The sequence below is a fragment of the Strigops habroptila genome, chromosome Z, assembly GCF_004027225.2.
Source record: "Strigops habroptila isolate Jane chromosome Z, bStrHab1.2.pri, whole genome shotgun sequence".
Classification (NCBI taxonomy): domain Eukaryota; kingdom Metazoa; phylum Chordata; class Aves; order Psittaciformes; family Psittacidae; genus Strigops; species Strigops habroptila.
The window spans coordinates 72852740-72865498 of NC_044302.2; the positions used below are offsets into that span (position 1 = coordinate 72852740).

General features: G+C 53.3%; 1 protein-coding gene across 1 annotated transcript; it reads right to left on the reverse strand.

Moving 5' to 3' along the window:
• Positions 1 to 1910: 1910 nt before the first annotated feature.
• On the reverse strand, positions 1911 to 9277 carry LOC115600903 (sperm-associated antigen 4 protein-like). The gene is made up of 10 exons (XM_030470357.1): positions 9187 to 9277; positions 8995 to 9065; positions 5259 to 5320; positions 5038 to 5069; positions 4609 to 4705; positions 4348 to 4417; positions 3727 to 3827; positions 2987 to 3154; positions 2559 to 2648; positions 1911 to 2090 (listed from the first exon to the last, which is right to left on the reverse strand). Exons 1-10 carry the CDS (start codon positions 9234 to 9236, stop codon positions 1935 to 1937), a joined length of 897 nt encoding a protein of 298 aa, XP_030326217.1. The 5' UTR covers positions 9237 to 9277; the 3' UTR covers positions 1911 to 1934.
• Between the last annotated feature and the right edge of the window lie 3482 nt (positions 9278 to 12759).

The window sequence follows — 12759 nt, forward strand, 5'->3', positions numbered from 1 at the left end:
GAACCTCCTCCATATGTATACCTACCCAAAGGGAAGGTGTAGCAAAGGCAGAGACAGGCTCTTCTCAGTCTCTCTTCTGACGACTAGAGGCAGTGGGTGCAAACTGAAACACAGGAGGTGCCCTCTGAACATCTGGAGGCACTTTTTTACCATGGCGGCGAGTGAGCCCTGGCAGAGGTTGCCCAGAGAGGTTGGAGAGTCTCCTGCCTCTGAGATACTCAAAAGCCATCTGGACATGGTGCTGAGCAATGGGATCCAATTGATCATGCTGGAGCAAGGGCGTTGGATGGCATGGCCTGCAGACAGCCCTTTCAACCTCAGTCACTGTGTGATTCTAAGCTTATAGCCATTCTCTTACAGACAGTTGAGCAGATGCTTTTCTTCCAAGCATTTCTGACAGTGACTTTCATGGGAAATGAAGTTTGCTTCAATGCCGTCCCATTTTTCTGCCAACAGAAGACAGTGGAACTGTGGGGCAGCAGCCCCACAACCTCAAACCCACCCTGTCCTCTGAATTAGCCTGAGGACAATGTAACTGTGCACCTGAGCTTGCCAGGTGCTTACGAGGTTACATTCCAAGGCAAATGAGGAAAGCAAGGCAGAAGGAGACCATAGATACTCAAACTTTCTATGCAAAACTGCACCTGCTGGAGTGAGAGGGACATCACACTGGACTTCAGGCCTCCTATTACTATACTTAGCAGAGTAACAGGGGTGATGGTGGAACCATCAGCTTGAGGATTCAGAGCTGACACCAGCCTGCGACGAATGAGTGTAGGTCCATGCATACTGGCTGTTAAAGATGTAGAGCTGAACTTGGCAAATCTCCCCATGACAAAGACAGGTGTTTGTGTGTTCAGCATTCAGCCGGGAGCTGGCTGAGTGTTAGAGTTTCAGGGCAGGGAAACAGTGGCACCCTGAAAGAGCAGTAGGGAAATAAGAGCTTGAAGAACAAAGGCAAAAACCCCCAGTGCTCTGGGAAGAACCAGCAGGTTTGCTAGCAGGGAAGTGCATCGGAGAACCAGAGAGCCCAGAGCGCTCTGGCCGGATAGAAGATGCATGGGGAAGAACTGGGATGGGTCCCAATTGAAGCCCCTGTCCTGGAGCCCAGTCTCTCCCCATGGGCAGCATGCTGAACCATCAGCCCAGGAGCTACATAGGGATGGTGCTAAACACCAGTCCCCTGGGGAAGTGTGCTGCCTCAATGTGGTAGAGTGCCAGAGCTTGCTGTGTGCTCTGAGAGCCTAGACACCAGGATGGTCTGGAAAGTTCAAGCAACAGGTTTTGTGGGAGCAGTGGACTGCCAAGAGGGACCTTAGCCAGCGCTCAGCACAGAAGGGCAGCTCCTCGCACAAAGTGAGCACCTGATAGCAACAAAAAGGCCTAGACCCTGGTGTCTGGGGTGCCAGGTCTCTGGTGGGATGGCGGTGCCGGGGAGGGACAGGGGAGCTGAGCCACCATGATGCCCCTCCCCAGCGGTCAGGCTGCTCAGGCCTCACATACCTCAGACAACCCTCTTCGGTCCCAGACATGGCTGCACCCATTGTGGACCCCCACTATAGCCAGTCCCCAAAGCTAAGGTGCCCCCTGAATGGAATGGGCCTGTGCTTTGGGGATCATGGCCCCCAAACAATGCCAGGCTCCGAAGACTCCTTCCTAGGGCAACATGGGAGGCAGTCCTTGTGCCAAAGGATTTTGTCAAGGACCATAGGCAAGGAGAGGCTGTGAAAACACGTCTTCCACCATGGGGATGTTTCCTGTGGTTAGGAAACATCGCTATGGTGCAGAGAAAGAGGAAAGGATGAGGAAGGCCTCAGCCTGTAAAAGGCAGAAAGAAGCTGGCTGCTTTGAGAGGGACATTGAAATGACATTGCTCTGAACTAGACAAACAGCCACATCCTTCCAGTGTGTTCCTCCATTTTCCTCTTTAATTCTTATCGAGGGAAGGTCTCCATGTAAGTCTTTCCCACCACATTTGTCCCCACCATCTTCCCATGCACCTGCACTCGATAAATGCAGGCGTGTCTTGGGTTTCCCCAGTTGCTCTGTATGCCAAGTTTCAAAACCCGAAAGGCTCTGGGGATGCCATTCTGCAAAGAAACCACAGCAAAAAGCAGCATCACTCCTGGGATGCAAAGAGTGAGAGCAGGCTCCACGTGTCTTCCTCCTCCAGCCAGACCCCTGCTCTGGGACCAGCTCCTACCCTGGCTGAGGCAGCAGCTTCTCCCTCCTTCCCTTCTCCCAGCCAGGAGGCAAAGGACCCCTGTTCCCCTGCACGGCAAACACCCAGCCTCATGGAGAGAGCGTGGTGGGCAGCTGTGGGGACCTGGGGCTCGCGTGTGCCGGGAAGCAGGACCACGGGAAAGCCCTGCTACTGGGGCAAGGAGCTGAGCATGCTCCTTGCCACCGCCTGCCCTGCAGGGGCAGACAGGCAGCTCTGGGCACCACAAGGTTCAGGCCCCTGTCCTGGCAGGGACTGTCCACAATCCCCCTGCAAGTGACTTGCTGGCAAACTGGTGTTTGTGCCCTGGCCTCTTGTCCACACGCACCCACTGTACCTGCAGAGGGAAGCTCTGAGTCGGCTCTTTCTGCACGCTGTAGATGAACGACCCCAGCAGAGTTTCGTCCTGGCCTTCCTCATCCAGTCCCTTGGAGATAAAAGCACAGGAGAGCAGGTCAGGCTCAAGGTGACCATGAGCAAATGCTTATGCCAGATCCAGGCCCATGATCTGTACCCCACTCCTGCGGCTCTGGCGCAGTCTGGCACAGAGGGAGACCCATGGGGCTGAGTCTCCTCCTCGTGTGCTGCTCAGGGCCCTGGAGGTGCTGGGCCAAAATGTGCTGAGCAAGTCTGTGAAATGTCCCCTCGGGGAAGGGCAGTGGTTGGGAGCACACACACGTCTCCGCACATGCACAGAGAGCAGCAAGTCCTGGTTACAGCTTCACCCCTGGTCAGGTCCCAGCCCCGAGCCCAGCACAGACTTACAGAGACAGTGAAATTTTGGGGCGCGCTCCTGACAGTCCCCAGTGGAGTGGCTATCTTTGACGAGTGCTGTAAGGTGATGGCCGTTGGTTGTACTTCTGTGGGCAATCGGATTAGCACCTCGCTCCGAGACTGTTGCAAAGGCCAGCAGGATCCTGGGGAAGCATCCGGCTGAAAGCAGAGGGCAAGAGCAGTGAAGGTGAGGGCTTCGCTCCCCTGCTTGCAGAAGCACAGGCAGCCCTGTGCCTGGGGCTGTGCTTGTGCTGGAAATGCACGGTGTGCTGGGAAGCAGGCAGAAGCACCCGACCGTTTTCCCAGCCCAGGAAAGAGGAAAAGGTCCAGCAAGCGGGAAAAGTCTGATACCCTGCACCAGAGCCAGGGCTTTCCAGAAACCTCTCGTGTGGGCCAGCAGGTCTGCAGCCTCCTCCCACCCTCCACTGCCCCATCAGGAGTGGGACAATCAGAGCTGTGGCTGTGAAGTGGGGACCCGAAGGAGGAGCCCTTGCAGCCAGCAGCGACCAGCCACGGTGGTCAGGAAGCTCAGCTCAGCTCAGCCCCTTTCTGAGGGTAACTGCTTTTTTCCTAGGGAGCCAAGCCCTGTGTGAGACCCCGGCTGTCAGGCACCAGATCCTTGCTCTGGCCCTGGGCACGACCCCTGGCCTGAGGGGAGACAGCCCAGGGCTTAGCTTCAACTTGATCCAGAAAGGCAAGAGAAGCAGCACTGGTGGTTTCTGCTACTGTACCTGCACAAAGGTATCCTCAACGGGTGGAGCACACAGGAAGCAAAACACCCGTCTGAACCATGCAGAGGTGCTGGATGATCTCTGCAGGTCGATGGCAGTCCCTGAGGGCAGAAGAGAGCAGGTGACTGCAAGAGGCCCCAGGCGCAGAGGACCTGGTGGCTGCAGGCGACTGCTAAGCCATGCAGCGCTGGATGCTTGGAGGTGGCCCAGGAAACGCAGGGGATCCCTGTGCCCAGTGATGGCATCTCTCTCCCAGCCACACAAAGAGAAGACCTGTGGGTGCTGGGGGACAGTGAGCCCCCATGGGAAGGACAGCAGACCCAAGGCAAGGACCCACTGCATGGACAGCCGAGAATGATGCAGCCGTATGCTTTTGTTCCCCCGGAGAGCAACATGGAGTGGGAGAGGGCAGAAATGCTGTCAGGGGCATGGCCGGGGCACCAGTGAGGACTCTGGCAGCAGGGCTGGGGCGAGCTCAAGGGAGCCACACTGCTACAGTCATGCTTGTAGGCCCTGTGATTTCGCCTCAAAGAGCAGCGTCTGCAGCACAGCCTGCTTTCAGGAACACCAGGCACGAGCCCAGCACAACAGGAACTGCCTGGACCCAAGGGCTGTCCATACCTGCACTTTTGAGAGCCCAGTCAGACACCTCCATGGGGTCAGACATTGCCTCTCTCATTTGCTGAACTTCCTGGGGAAGACACCAAGGAACAGGGAAACAACCAAGTCAGAGCTGGCCATGAAAAGGGGCTCTACAGCAGAGAAGCTCAACCTGCAGACCCTGGCAAGGGAGGGATGGGCAGGAAAAGGCCATCAGCTGGCCTAGGAAGGGCCTGGTGCAGGTCCCTCCTTGTCCCAGCCCCCTTTCCAGTGCGGGATCACCTTCTTTATAGCGCCGATTTCTGCAGCCAGGCGTGCCACGTCACCCCTCAGCTGCTGCATCTCTCCAGCTTGTCCTTTCCACAGGTCAGGTGTGTTCCTGCAATGCCCAGCAATGCCCAGAGCCTCCAAGCCTGGGAGTAGCACAGACAGCAACACTTGAGCCCCTTTTCCAAGCCCAGGAGTAGCACAGACAGCGATGCTTGAGCCCCTTTTCCAAGCCCAGGAGTAGCACAGACAGTGATGCTCAAGCCCCTTTTCATTCCCTGGTTTGCAAGTGCTTCCTTCCCCCTCCAGGTTTAGCACAAGGCCCAGACAGGAGCAGAAGACACGAGCCCTGGGCACTGTGCAAGTGAGTGCAAGTAGCACGGGCTTATCTGCTGCTACCTGACCAAACACGCTGCCGGGCTGGAGAGAGGAGAGAGCTCTTACCGCTGGGATCTCAGCTCAGCTGCAGGCTGCCCCTGGAAGGGAAAGGCTCTCGTTGGAGTCCTGCAGCAGCCGGGGCTTCCCCAGGCTGGCAGCTCTAGGAAGGCACAGCAGAAGCTGCTGCCACCGCTTTGGGTCGCTGCCTGGCACCGGAGGACCGGGTGATTCACCCACCCACCCATCGCCAGCCATGCTCCTTGGCAGGACTTTCCTGTCCCACTGACCTGTGGCGCATTCTTTCCACACAGCCCCCACGTGAGCAGCGAGGTCCCGCACCAGGCACCAGCTGTAACATCACCGAGAGAGAATCATTTTCCTGCGGTTTCTAAGGACCCCTGTAGTCACACGGTCTCCTACCACACCAGGTTGGCAAGAGGTTGGCCGAGGACACGGCAAAGGGGTGCAGAGAGTGGAGGTAGCTCCAAGCAGGGATTCTTGTCCTGGGTCTCGGGGTGTTCCACAGCCCTGGTTCCAGGCTTTGCACCCCACAGCTACGCCCCATTTCATCTGCATGCAGCGAGCATCTCGTGACCTCCCAGATCCACAAAGGTGAGATGTTGGATGGGCCCCATGGGCCTTCAGCACCTTCTCCCTCACACCTCTGTGCCTCCACTGGCAGCGGGTGAATACTAACCGAGAGCAGTGAGGCTCATCAAGCAGAAGATCATGAAGAGCCTCTCTCTTCTCAGGGCCTTCATCTCTTTCCTGAAATAGAGTGAGTCCTGGGGTTAGCAGTGCTCAAGGCAGAGACCTGCCCAGGGGAATTTCTCTTACAAGCTGAGCAACAATTTACAGGGGAGCCAGGGGGTCTCCTGGTGGGGAGCACCACCAGCCTCCCGTCTGATCACCCTGACCCTCTGGAACCCCCAAGCTTCATGTCCATAACGGACACTTGTTGCACTCACAGGATGGAGATGCCTATTCTGAGGCGTCTCTGAAGGAAAATCACGGCCATTGCCACTCTGCAAGCAATGCTGAAGATCAGCCCTGGGTAAAGAAATGGGAGAAAAGCCTGAGGACGCTTCTTGAGAAGCCCTGTCTGAGGTTTGGCAGACCCCTGCAAGGAGATGGGTGCTGGTCCTGCACACTCCCTTCCTGTGGGGCAGGGGTAGGGCAGGGTTATGCCCTGGAGGGGGTTGCTTGTTTCTCCCTGGGGGCCAGGCAGGATCCCCTTGCAGGCAGGGCACTGACAGCAAGGCTGGGGAAGGACTGCAGACGAGGCTTTGGCCCCTCCACCTCTACCACACGGGGCTGCCCTGTGGTTATTACTGTAGCCCACAGACACAGTGGCCAGCTCCATCATGGTCACATCGACAAAGTGGTCCCAGGCCTCTTTCGGGGCAGGATGACGCTGACTCTTCAGGGCTGTCAGTCCTGGCTGAGCCAGGCAGGTTTGGTGCAACCATGGGATGAACGGCAGCGCTGAACTTACGCTCGGTGTCTGCAGCACTGCAGCCGCAGCATGCTGGCTCTTTGCAGCTGGTCTCCTGGTGCTCCTGAGAAGGGGGGCACCTATGGCAGGGAAGAGGCAGGATGCTGTTTGGCACTGCCTGCTTACCACGGGAGCCACGGCCCTGGCCAGAAGACAGGCCTGTGGGCAGAGGGGAGCAGCTGCCCTCCTCCAAAGCCTCCTCTTCCTCCCAGGGCCTCTGCAGCTCCACAGCCAGAGCCCTCCAGCAGGACCATGGGGTTTGGCCCCAGTGGGCCGAGGGGCTTTCAGCTGAGCCCCTTCCCCATTCACAGCAGGTTTCCCAGGCCCTGGGACTGCTGCGCTGCCCACAGCGTTCGCTGCCTCCTCCATCATGTCCCCCCAGCCCCTGCTTTAGGCTCTGGGGGCCTGACCCTCCAGCTGATGGTCCCAGGGGGAACAAACCCTTGTACCTGTTCTTGAGGACCTGAGCGGGCCCAGCTGCACATCTTTCCCTGCTGCTGCTGGCTGTCCTCGCGAGGGCAGTGCCCTGCGCTCCTGGAGGAGCCTTTCTCCTCCTCATCTTGGGGCCAAACGAAGCTCCCCTGCAAGCCTGCGTGTCCTCCTCCCGATGCAGGAGTGTTGCCTGCCCGGGAGAGGCCACCTGGGCAAGAGCCCCAAACCGACTGCCAGGAGAAGAATGCCGGGCACGGGCACGCAGCCACCAGGACACAGCAAACTCCTACCGGGTGGGAGGTGGTGGCACAAGTGCTGTAGGAGCCATCTTGGCTTCAGAGGTTCCTGGCTCCACACGGTGTGCGGCCGTGGCTGTGACATCACAGGTGAGCCAGGGGCAGGGAGACAGCCCACTGCCCCCTTAGTGCTCTGCGTTGCGCTTGTGACTGGCCAGTGCTGAAAATACACCAGCATTCCTCTGGTGCTGACCTGCGCCTGCAGAGCCCAAGCCTCGCTCTGTTTCCCTCTGTGTGTCCCCTGTTGAGCAGGCTGTGTGCAGGGGCAAGAGGTTGTCCACAGGAGGGACAGCCCAGCCCAGCCAAACAGACTTGGCTCCATTCCATTTGAGGTCATGCTTTGAAATAAAGCCTCAGCCTTTGGCCAACCCTGCCAGCTGAGGGTCCCCATGGGGAAGCAAAGGGGTGCTGGCTCTGGGTGACACCAGGCTGGGGCTGGGGCTGCGGCTGCATGGGGTGTTGGCTTGCTCTGTCCCTCTGTCTCCACATTGTCATGGGGAGCTCCGGTCACCGAAGTGGCCCCAGGAATGTGCCAAGGAGCTGCTGCCTGCCACCATCCTCAGCGAGATGCATGAGCACCCAGGACACCGCAATGACTCCATATGGGCTGACCCATGCACCCCAGTGGCTCCTCTGGGACGAGCCACACAATTCCTGTAAATCCATGCATCTCCAATTTAGGAATAGGCATGGATTTCATGGATGGACCGCTCGGTGGATAAGGAATTGGCTGGATGGCTGCACACAGAGAGTTGTGTTCAACGGCTCCATGTCCAACTGGAGATGGGTAATGATGGTGTCCCTCAGGGGTTAGTGTCGGGACCGATCCTGTTCAACATCTTTGTCAGTGACATGGACAGTGAGACTGATGCGCCATCAGCAAGTTTGCCGATGACACCAAGCTGTGTGGTGCAGTTGACACACTGGAGGGAAGGGATGCCATCCAGAGGGATCTGGACAGGCTGGAGAGATGGGCCTGTGCAAACCTCATGAAATTCAACAAAGTGAAGTGCAAGTGCACCAGGGTTAGGGCAATCCCAGGCACAACTATAGGCTGGGCAGAGACTGGATTGAGAGCAGCCCTGAGGAGAAGGACTTGGGGGTGTTGATTGACAAAAAGCTCAACATGACCCGGCAGTGTGCGCTTGCAGCCCAAAAACCAACTGCGTGCTGGGCTGCATCCAAAGGAGCATGACCAGCAGGTCAAGAGAGGTGATCCTGCCCCTCTGCTCTGCTGTCGTGAGACCCCACCTGCAGTACTGCATCCAGCTCTGGGGTCCCCAACAGAAGAGGTACGTGGACCTGATCACGTGAGCCTAGAGGAGACCACGAAGATGATCAGAGGGCTGGAGCCCCTCTGCTGTGAAGACAGGCTGAGAGAGTTGTGCTTGTTCAGCCTGGAGAGAGAAGGCTCCGTGGCAGCCTTCCAGTGCCTAAAGGGGCCTACAAGAAAGCTGGAGAGGGACATTTACAAGGGCCTCTAGTGACAGGACAAGAGGGAATGGCTTTAAACTGAAAGAGGGGAGATTTAGATTAGATGTTAGGAAAAAAAGTCTTCCCTGTGAGGGTGGTGAGGCACTGGCACAGGTTGCCCAGAGAAGCTGTGGCAGTTCCCTCGGTGTGTTCAAGGCCAGGTTCCAGGCTTTGCACCCCACAGCTACGCCCCATTTCATCTGGATGCAGCGAGCACCTCGTGACCTCCCAGATCCACAAAGGTGAGATGTTGGATGGGCCCCATGGGCCTTCAGCACCTTCTCCCTCACACCTCTGTGCCTCCACTGGCAGCGGGTGAATACTAACCGAGAGCAGTGAGGCTCATCAAGCAGAAGATCATGAAGAGCCTCTCTCTTCTCAGGGCCTTCATCTCTTTCCTGAAATAGAGTGAGTCCTGGGGTTAGCAGTGCTCAAGGCAGAGACCTGCCCAGGGGAATTTCTCTTACAAGCTGAACAGCACCCCTTAGCTCCATGTCCACTCAAGACACTTGTACTCACAGCATCGAGATTCCTGTGCTGAGGCGTCTCTGAAGGAAAATCACGGCCATTGCCACTCTGCAAGCAATGCTGAAGGCCAGCCCTGGGTAAAGAAATGGGTGAAAAGCCTGAGGACGCTTCTTGAGAAGCCCTGTCTGGGGTTTGGCAGACCCCTGCAAGGAGGTGGGTGCTGGTCCTGCACACTCCCTTCCTGTGGGGCAGGGATAGGGCAGGGTTATGCCCTGGAGGGGGTTGCTTGTTTCTCCCTGGGGGCCAGGCAGGATCCCCTTGCAGGCAGGGCACTGACAGCAAGGCTGGGGAAGGACTGTGGACGAGGCTTTGGCCCCTCCACCTCTACTGCACAGGGGTATATTTCAGTTATTTCCTTCCTGTATTCTTTCCTCTGTGCTCTGTCTGACTGCAGATGATGTCACATTTTACCTTCTGAGGTCAGAAGCTAGGAGAAAGACTGGGCACAGAATGAGGCTGGTTTACCTCCTTTTTGATGATTTTATGCTACTGAGATGTTTACTTTTACCATTTAGCAGCTCCACCATGTGAATAAGAATGTTGGAAACAAACCTCTCAATTCTCACATTTAGCTTCATCCCGAACAAGCAACACAGAACTTTGAGTATTTCTGTTTAATAGAATAGTAAATCCTGTTGACAGAATACATTCAGAAAAACCAGCATAATGCAAATAAAAAGATCTCTCTTGTGTCAGTTCTGTGTGCTTAGTTAACAGTTTTATCTGCAGAAAACGGAGAATATTTCTGTATTCATCCAAGCAGTATGTAGTTTCAGAGATGAGTTTGCAAAGAGACTGCCTATTAGGTAAGACGAAAAGAAATAGAGAGATTGGTGACTGCTTAAACTAATACCGAGATTTGCTTTAGGTATTAGATTGTGAAAATTGGATCTGAAAGTTTTGCAAGTTTTGCATGCTTCTTGAGGCAATCCCAAGCACAACTGAGAGCTGGGCAGAGAATGGATTGAGAGCAGCCCTGAGGAGAAGGATTTGGGCATGTTGGTTGACAAGAAGCTCAACATGATGCAGCCCAGAAAGCCAACCGTATGCTGGGCTGCATCAAAAGAAGCGTGACCAGCAGGTCAAGAAAGGTGATTCTCCCCCTCTACTCTGCTCTCATGAGACCTCACCTGTAATACTGCGTCCAGCTCTGGGGCCCCCAACACAAGAGGTACATGGACCTGCTTGAGTGAGTCCAGAGGAGGCCATGAAGATGATCAGAGGGCTGGAGCCCCTCTGCTATGGAGACAGGCTGGGAGAGTTGGTCTTGTTCAGCCTGGAGAAGGCTCAGGGAGACCTTACAGCAGCCTTCCAGTGTCTAAAGGGAGACTACAGGAAATCTGAAGAGGGAGTTCTCACAAGGTCCTCTAGTGACAGGACAAGGAGGAATGGCTTTAACTGACAAAAGGTAGATTTAGATTAGACATTAGGAAGAAATACTATACTGTGAGGATGGTGAGACACTGGCACAGGTTGCCCAGAGAAGCTGTGGCTGCCCCATCCTTGGCAGTGTTCAAGGCCAAGTTGGACAGGGCTTTGAGTAACCTGGTCTAGTGGAAGGTGTCCCTACCCATGACAAGGGGGTTGGAACTAGATGATCTTTAAGGTCCCTTCCAACCTAAACCATTCTATGATTCTCTGTGTCTGCTGCTGATGTCAGCAAAAGCTCTGTTTACACTGTTGCTTTACATTTTCAAAATGAGATTATTACTACTTCATATTAAAACTGGCAACACTGAGGAGAGGCTTGTGTTTTGTGGTATCATATGTACAAGAAGATGAAGCAGGTGAAAAAGTGAGGCTAAGACAGTCTGACTATTATTTGACTATAATAGAACATGTATTCTGCTCCATTGTACATTGACTTTACATTACCCAGGTATTTAGTCATTACTGCCTAGTTAAAAAGTGCAGAGGTGAATGGTTATGCTTAGAAGTTACAACTGGGCTTTTATGTTGCTCATACTTTCACTCCACTATTTGTCCAAATATAATTAGTTCCAGTATTGCAAATATTCATGGAATATTATGGCCCTCTGTGACAATTGCAGTTAGTAAAATTGATGTCTGAATAGCTCCTTAGTAGGTGACAAAGGAGGAAACAGATCTAATGCCAGATCCTATGGAAAGAATTGCAGTAATTAGGACATAAGGGAAGGGCGAGATAATTAGACTTTCATTGAGCTGCTACAGGGAAGCAGCAAACAGCCTGACTGCACTCCATGCAATTTAGCTGTAACTGAAATTTTAACAAAGACTCCGAACCAGGTTATGGGACAGAAAAGACAAATGTCAAATGAAAGAGGCATCTTTGCAACAATCCCTGTTCATGACATTTGTGTGCCCTGCCTTACTGGTTCACAAAAAAGACTGAGACTGCCAATTTGAGGTGCAGTATTTTGTTGCTGATGCCTCCCTAGAAAGATGCAGGGCTTAAGACACAGTGACCGTGCTGAGCAACCTCAGGACTATGACAGTTTTTCTATTGCCTTGCATCACTGTGCTTTCCAAATAAATTTGAGTGATACTGAATGCACAATTTACTGGCAAAGACCTCAAGATAACAGCATTTAGTTTGTTTTGGATGAGTATTGTGAATAACCAATGGTTACCTTAAAGGACGTGCCAAAATGCACCACTGAAAAATGTTCACCCCTTATTCCTTAAAAGTTGCTGTAGGAATATGCTTTGGCCTTTCAAAATTAGTTCTAGGGGGAAAAAAATTAGTTTGTTTCACTTGACAGCATTGTCAAGGTAAATTTTCAAAGACAAAAAATGCCATTAAGAGAACGTTTCTACTTAAAGTTGGAGGCAGATGGGGATCTGTTTCCCCTCATAGCTTATAAAGACCTCTCATGAACCTGAATCTCTGGAACTTTCATTTCTTATCTTTTTCTAGTTATCCTGGTGTTATTCAAGCAACAGTGCCACTGACACAATGTGCATGTGCCCAGCAGGAGGCATAAATAACAAACACCATGTTTATAATAATTTTGGGCTAGTGAACACTTAACAGTGGCAGATGAGATTTTAGAAAAAAATGTACCACGAGTCACTTCTATGTGTTATAAAAATTCCTGCTTGAACAGGATCGATTTTTACAACAGTAACGACTTTGACAGGATGTGTATTTTGTAAATCAGCTTTGCAAATGCAGTTCCTGAATAATAAGCCTATGAAGTTATTTTTATACTTGCCAGTATTTGGCACTGGTGACATCTTCTGGTAAGTTGACTCACGGTAAATAGCACCTGTTGCTTTTGCTGTCCTTGCTCTGCAGAGACATTCTTATTCCTGTGTGATGGAGTTCCACAGTTGATAAAAGTGTAGTGTGTAACTTCACACTGGTGAGATACCACATATTTTATCTAAATGTCAAAAGAAATCTCATATTCTAGCCACAGAAAGAAAGGAAGAAAAAAAACCCAACCAAATTAGAGTTGTAAGTAGTATGTACCGGAAAGTTTTCTTCTGACACCAGCCATTCAGCCACTTTTCAACTGACTATCCATACTACACATCACACTATACAACCACACTATACATCAACAGCTTCTCTATGAG